At 34.2% G+C, this 8,438-nt stretch overlaps 1 protein-coding gene across 1 annotated transcript; it reads right to left on the bottom strand.

The window, feature by feature from the left end:
* Positions 1–935: 935 nt before the first annotated feature.
* On the bottom strand, positions 936–8,438 carry LOC123708856 (putative carbonic anhydrase 5). Its single transcript, XM_045659792.1, has 8 exons — positions 8,260–8,438; positions 5,084–5,116; positions 4,379–4,546; positions 4,183–4,306; positions 3,885–3,987; positions 3,369–3,478; positions 3,057–3,180; positions 936–2,814 (listed from the first exon to the last, which is right to left on the bottom strand). The coding sequence occupies exons 1-8, from the start codon at positions 8,291–8,293 to the stop codon at positions 2,557–2,559; spliced, it is 954 nt and encodes a 317-aa protein (XP_045515748.1). The 5' UTR covers positions 8,294–8,438; the 3' UTR covers positions 936–2,556.

Below are 8,438 nucleotides of genomic sequence, written 5' to 3'. Positions count from 1 at the left end.
GTCTATTGACGAATTTGTGTCATAGATCCATTTAGGATAATGGCCGCAAATCTAAATTGAGATATAGCCGTAGGTGAGAACAACTAACTTCCCGAGGGTTCTCCTAGATTATTCTATGTTGTAGGCGGATCTATACATTAAGAATTGCAACCTAAGTAGGCAATTTGTAATACCGTCTACAAGTCGCTATATGATAAGGCAGAAAGGAATAAAACTACATTTACGTTTTTTTTTCTATTGCTTTCAGTAATGACCGTCTTTCTCTACCAATTGTTTTGCTATGATTGCTTTAAACTTAGTATTGTCTTTTGTCACCGTGACCACGCACGCTGTAAATCACGCGAAACGTCGGAAAAAAATTAAAATTTAAAATTATGTAAATAATTATTAGTTTATAATAATAATACATAGCTTCAATCCATTTAAAATGTGTTTTCTTAATTCTTTAAACTTTCTTTAATTGACTCTGGGTTTAAAATAAACTGCGAAGTATCAAAAGTCATTAATTCATCACGGCTCTCAAACTTACAATGGCAATAACAAATATTTTTATGAAGACAAACGTTTCGTGTTATCGTTCATATGCAATAAAAGTAGGGAATTTAGGTGAGATATATTATAATTTATGACGCTATTTGAGATATATGTATTTACTGATGTCTAAGCATGATTTTTGTAAACTCTTAAAGATACCAACGAACATCGTATTTGGTCTGAGAAATAATATAATATATAATAATACCTCAATTATTATATAAAAATGAAAATAGATAATATCTAAGTGAAAGCTACCTCTGTCTGCGATCATAACACCCAACGGGACCGAACGAGTGTGATATAAGATTTATTATAGTTATTTGTACAAGTTTAAATAATAAAAAAATCGTATTGTAATGTTTATTTAATAAATTAATTATAAGTTTAATATAAAAGAACACATTAACACAACCGGTATAACAATACAAATAAAACAATTATAAAAATCGACTATATGCAGAAACACAGCCATATTTATATCTTTACATAATCTAATTTGAAATTTAAAAACAATCTTAAATCTATTTTATGCCTACAACTCCGTTTACAAACAATTAAGATAGACAAAGCCATATATTATGATACCTTTTAATAAATTACATAGAGTCTAACTACTACTGATTGAGCAGCAAATTAATGTATATAGAAAGATAGCTAGAAATTCCGAACGTATAGCTAGAACGCACAGAAGAGCTTGGCAAGAATTTGCGATTGCGATTTGGCGATTATCTAAAGATAATAACGTGCTATCAATCTAGGATAATGAATAACTTTATCTTATACCACTCTTAACATAACGTAAACTAATTAATAGTTTTATTAAATTCTAGTAGGCCTCCATTAATAAATTTAAAACTAATGTCATAACGGCATATATTAATTTATATGACTCGTGTTTTTTTACGTACTTATTTATTTAGAGGCATGAAAACTACAATGACATAACAAAAACTTAAATTAAGTTACATTTTAAACATCCTCATTTAATTTTCATTAAAAAATTTTAATAATAGAATAACTATTTAAATATAAGCGTAACGTTAGAATTGAGCATAAAAACAAAACAATGTATAGAGAAACAACGCGAGCACAAAATCATGTCTTATCTCTTAAATTTTCGCTTATTTCACCACCGGCTTAGTTCACTGACTTTTCCTCAAAGACAAACGAACTCACTTTATATACCTAGTAATAAATAATAATCCGTAAAATAATTACCAGACGTCATCGCTATATATAGTTTAATAAAGTGTCAATTCACAATAATCTTTTGTGATAATTTGACGAAGCTTATCGGGGTTCTATTTAAAGACCTTCCTAATTAATATATTTGATAAATGATCAAAGTTAACCATATGATGTATTTGCAGAACTATGCTATAATCGATTGTAATTGTCTAAATGTAAGAATGTAAGATGACAATTATACATTACACTTTACAGAATGTTTGAATACGCTCAGCTCGGGATCTAGCCCTGCATGGAAACTCCCCGTCTTAGGCATACCCTTGACGACCCAAAACCAATCACTTTTGCACGTTACTTCTTACTGCTATCATAAAACTACGTCATAGTTTATATTTTTATAACATGCCACTTTATTGACTATGTTTATTAATATGCAATAAATTAAAATAAAGTACTAATAAATCTTATCGATACCTACTTGAGAATGACGAGTAATCTGCAATTATATTTCTAAAATATATAACGCCATAAAACGATAGTTTTGGCTGTAAAAATATATAGAAGATAATGTAATCAAGCAGGATTTTCGTTATATTGCTATACTAAGCGCAGACTTACTTATGTGACAAGTCTTGTACCCTCTCTAAAACCGTCATCTTCATTTTTTTGACGATTTTAGCTGCCGTAAGTAGAACGTTATTCGGCATCGTGGACTATGAACTTCAAGTTTTCTAACCATTCAGATACATTTTAAATATTCTGAATGTTTGTTTTGGAGACTTTTTTTTGTCATAAAAACAAATAACTTTCCTAAAGCAGATTATGGATTGATTAGTTCGTTTTGACGGTGCAATTTTGAAGCTTACTGCCTAAAAACTTTCTCTTTATATTGACTAATGTACAGATACCCTTACTCAAAACGGTGGAAAGCGATGAAGAGAGATTCAGGAAAGTAATTAGAAGTCCCAGAAGACCAGGCAAAGCTGTGGAGGCACAGGACGCAAGGCTGCGGTATATTTCGCGGTCTACAGCTTGGAGACTTCTGTAGTTGTCTATTCTACCGACGTCGACTCGACTTATTTGTTTGTACTGTAAGAAAACACAATATAACATGATAAATTTTCATACTCTCCGTTAGGTTAAACTCTCGGTCGTGCGATTGAAGCTTGGCTTGCAACAGTACTACAATCAGCAATATATATTTGCCTCACACAGGCATTCCAAACCCGAAGGTTAATAACGTGACGAAAAAGGGGTCACAAACTGGGATAGGGAATGTACAAACTACTTTAACAAGACATCTCGAAGGAATAAGAAATACATTCGCGTACCTGTGTATCGGATATGATGAGGGGTCTGTCCATTACAACCCATGTGACGACTTCCTGGCAGTTGGGAGTCGTAAGGGATCCATGATATGTGTAGAAGGACTGTGGCTCGGGGCTAAAGAGACGTCTAGAAAGTAAATACTCATTACTTGTTGAGTCTCCGTGGATGTCGCATCTAACTACGTATAGGTATTAAGGAACAGAAACATATACCGGCAGGTTGTAACTTTTTAGTTAACAAATATGTATTTACTGCAATAATTTAAAAATAACTTGTGGAATCGCTAATTTTAAACGAAATATCAAACTACTTACGTAAAATCTAAAACAGCTGGCTCTGGATACACCGAGTTCCTCTCCGCCAGTTTTGGAAAGTATCTTTCGATTTCTCCGAGGGCATAGTCACTTGCACCACCACTGTTTACCTGGTAAACAAATCAATAAGAGATCAATAAAACAACTTACGACAAAACCTAATCGTAATTATTTTAATTGTCTTTATCGCAATCGCTAATGAATGCTATCAGGACAGTAATAATGGGTCTTAAAAGTGACAAATTAATGCAGTTTAGGGATGTTGTACGTACACTATATTACTTAGTAAACTTATTTAATTTAACTTTCTTACGATCGTCATGAACAGGTCCAAACGAAATTTAAATATTGAAAGAAAACAAATTTTTAACCGGATTATTATAAACTTATAATTATTTTACATAATTTTAAATTAAAAATTTTCCGATGTTTTTACGACGACGACGACGTAAATTTAAATAGTTGTTGAATTCAGATCATCTATCAATAGAGTTACGGAGTAACGGATATTGTTACCTGACAAAGGATAGCAATAACGCTGAGGCCGTCCGGTCGCTGAAGGGCCTCGTCCAACGTGAGGCCAGTCTTTATGTGAACCATGTGAATCTCCATCGGATATCTATTGAGATTTTATTGTTATGTATTTATAATTCGAATTGTAATTGATTGGGTTGAATGGAGACCATGTTCCATTCGAATTGTGATTATTTAACTATATTATAACCTAAAATGATTCTGCGAAGTATATTTGAAAATGAATCAAATATTGTATCTTTTTGATCCTAGTACTAACATATTCATTCTATTAACTCACTTCATTCCGTCGATGGCATGTTCAGAGAGCCAGTGTAGGTGGAACTGCATGAAGCTATAGTTTCCTCTCAGTGGGCCGCCGTACACCATCGGAACTGGTGCATCATCAACCAACGACCATTTCACTAAATGAAAAAAAGTTTTTGATAAATAGCAGTTCCTTAATAAATAATAGTTAAAATGCCAGGTATACTTACATGTATGACCATCATTATAAGCTGTAACGTTGACCTTGTTATATCCTCGGAACACTAAAGGTCCCCTTATGTGAAGTCCATGCCGGTCCACCAGTGCACTGCGGCTCATTATGTTGATGGGTGATTGCATTGTACCTTCGTTGCATTGCCCAGGCCATTGTGTTTCGTCTGAGGGGAAAACCTTGCTTTTGGATGACAGTTACACGTGTTTAACACTAACATTGTTATACAACAATAATTAACTGTCGACCTGCTCGTACCAGCAGAATGCTACAGTACAAAAGGTAAACAGTTTCCTGCCGAAAGATTCTCTTGTTTGGCTATCTGTACTATAATTGTTTTTTATAGTTTAGGGCAATATTCGGTTGTTCACGACAAATGGGATTTGAAAAGAAACTTGTTGCCTGAATGCTTCCATTAAATCTAGTAAAGCGTGCAAGGCCTAGTTTCAAATTGTTCGTCGACACAGCGACCTATATTCTGAAGAGCAAGCTCGTTTTAATTGGATTTACGTCTCTTGGGCACAGAGCGGCAAACAGCTAAATATTATATTTGCAATTGCTTTTATTGCATTTTGGAGCAAATAATACGTTGGAAAATCAAAACAATGCTTTCTACAGGCTTTATCTACAGTATTTATGAATAAAAAGGCATGTGTATTTGCATGAATTTTGATATGAATGTGATAGAATAGAAATTACTTACAATCATATGACCACTCCGCTCCATGGATTGTACCTATAACAATAATATTCCTTATAATTAAGTTCTAGTATTAAAAAATAAAGGAGTTACAACGGCCAAGGCGATTTTTTACGTAGTCAATGTTGTGATACTAAGTTTTTATCGATATCAGTCCAGTCACATCTACACATACTTTAACTTATCTTGATACATGATCGGATGCTGGCTTATAATGTAGATTTGGAAAATCTAAATACTTTATCAAATTAGGGGCCACTCCAGATTACAATGACATAAGATTTACGGATAATATGTCAGATATGCAAAAATTTCAAGATTATAAAGTGCTGACGACATATGATAATGTCACAAGATAAATACGAGATCAACGTTGGTCATCTGACATATTCTTATTGTTAATCTAATTTTGTTAGTCGCCAAAGTTCAGTCGTTAGTAATTATGGAAATCGGTTTTGTTAAAATTAATTCTAAGTTTCAAACTTCGAGGCACATAAGCGAATACTCCCGTATCATTGAATCCTTGGCCTACAAAGTTTAAGCACAATTTACTTATTTCTCAGTTCATAATGTATTATTTTGATTTTACTACAAAAGTATGCAAAGTGCACTGCACCGAGATAATGTAAGGTACATTGTCTCACAAATTCACGTCGGTACACCATGTCATGTCTCAACGGCAAGTCTGCCACGGATGTGTTCAGTGCATTAAATACGTAATATTATGTAGTGAAGAAAAAAATTCGCCTCAAGTGACTCAAATCGCGAAATGCAACGTAGTCCAATCTTATATTTATCTTGGGGCTCAGATTTCAAACAATGGCGGATGCATCGATGAGGTCAAACGACGTATGGGCATCACAAGAACGGCTATGGACAAGATGCAGAAGATATGGAGAAACAGGAACATAACAAAAGCCACGAAGACCAGGCTCGTGAAGACTATTATATTCCCCATATTTCTGTACGCGGCCGAAACGTGGACCTTGCGAGATGTGGAAAGACAGAAAATAGACGCTCTGGAAATGTGGTGCTGGAGGAGAATGCTTGGGGTTTCGTGGACCGAGTTTCGTACAAATGTCTCGATACTTCAAGAACTCGGTATTAAGCAGCGTTTATTTTCAACAGTACAATCTCGCATCCTTACATTCTTCGGACTCGTATCTCGGCGTGGTATTCAGTCCATAGAACGCCTTGTCGTCCAGGGGAAGATAGAAGGCGCTAGACCGCGCGGAAGGTCACCTACGCGTTGGACTGACCAGATCAAGTCTGCCGTAGGAGGTACACTCAATGAGTGTAGCAGGATGACCACTAATAGGCAACGATGGCGAAACGTCGTGAAGCGCATCACATCTGCTCCTTTGATTACCACTATTAAATAGCGATCACGACCGCTCTGTCAAGAGTGTACCGGATAAGAAGAAGATTATGTAGTGTTACAAGTCCATATCTATGACGTTTAATGATGAACATTAAATAAAATGGAGGTTTGCCACTTCTATCGTGTCTATGTATACGTACATACCCAAGATTTCAAACCGTGCCTTCACGATATGCAGAACGTGACTTTCAGGTCTGTCATAGTAAAAACGAATAATATATTGTATAAAAGTTTAAACCTTTTCAATTACATATTTTTATATTGGTTTCTGTTTTGTTTTAAACACCTGGTTTTCATCAGCTTCGTGAGACAGAAACAATTGCAGTATTTTGACGATTCGGCAATGTTATGACCAAGCATTTTATGACCATTTCACGAACTGTCAAAGTTTACGATTTGAACACGATGTATCTTTCGCTTACTTTGTGACTTGGAAACAAAAGGTATATTCTGCCCGTTTCATGAAATTGCAATTGACGTTATTCCAAAAATATTTTTCGATGAAAGCCCTGATGAAAGACTTCATTCTCGATATGAAATGGTTACTTTGCATGAAGCCATGTAATCGCTGACGCCTGATAAGTAACGAAATAATGAAATACCTGATTTGTACACGTTTATGTGCAAATAAGTGATGTAAACTACCTAGTTAGTCAATTTAAATAAATTTATAGAAAATTTTGAAAAAACATTTTTCTTGCGCGATCCCTGTATGGGGCATGGGAAAGACATATTTATTGTTCAGTACGGGACTTAGACGAGTCGGTTCCCTTACGATGCTTTCGTTATCTGTACAAGACATATTCATCTCGCATATCGAACGACAAAAGTTATTTATTATAGCCGTACCAATACGTGATGGTAACCAATAGGCCAACGATGCATTAAATTCTCAATTGTATATACAGAAGATAAATACAATTATATTATATAATTGACATTTAAAATATAAAAAATCATAAGAGTGAATCAAGAATATTATGAACGTAAATATAAACTACTACTAAGCGGTATGAATTTCCATTTGTCTGACACATTCTAAAGGTCCTCCTGGAGACTCCTGGAAAGGTCATCCTCTTGGAGATTTTATAACAATAATATTATTAATTGACTTACTTTCAGGCAAAAAAGGAGACCTTTAAATAATAGGTATTTGCAATAGCTTAACAAATTCCCACCCGAGTGAACAAATCACCACATTAAAGAAAATAATCAGCCACGCTATCAAAGTATGAAAAATCGTTTTATTATCTTTAAATGCGAAGTCGCAGCTTCAACTTGTTCTACCTGGAGCCCTCAAAAGCCTGACCCCCATCAATGTCATGGTAATGGGACTTTCATACACTGAGCAATTACCAGAGTCACTGGCACAGTGCGGTGAAGGTCAGGGGTTCGACTGTGATTGAGTCAATCTATTTAATTGTAGAGCTTTAATCGTTATTGCCTATTGTGCCTGACTCTAAATTAATTGTTACTAAACATTATATTTGTATGGATTCAAATTGTTTGGTTAAAAATAACTAGAATAAATGAACGGTAGGAAGCGTTTAAAATAAACAATTAATTTATATCTACTAGTTAGTAGTCAGATAATAAAAAGAATTCCGAAAAAATAATTAATGTAAATAAATAGAAACTTATGTGAATTGAAAAACGACAATATTAATTAAAAGTGAATTCACCATTCAAAATATATTCACGAATATTTTAATAAGCGAGATTATTTTGAATAAAATTACCCTTTAAAGTAAATTTAATTGTAATTAATGAAGTAAATAAATAAACAAGAAAAACTCACCGGCAGCAATTAATAGAATCGCAAAAGGCCACATATTTCGCTTTGATAAGTTTTCTTAAATTCGTCACAACCCCTCCGACTGACAAAGCCCACTAGCGCAGGAAGTGTCTCGACATTGTTTTTATGTACATCTATCTAATACATAATACATATTATGTATCACATCGCCTTGTCGGCCA

Source organism: Pieris brassicae, chromosome 4 (assembly GCF_905147105.1).
Source record: "Pieris brassicae chromosome 4, ilPieBrab1.1, whole genome shotgun sequence".
NCBI lineage: Eukaryota > Metazoa > Arthropoda > Insecta > Lepidoptera > Pieridae > Pieris > Pieris brassicae.
Note: the sequence above shows the minus strand (reverse complement) of the source record. Positions and strands in the feature narration are given on the sequence as shown.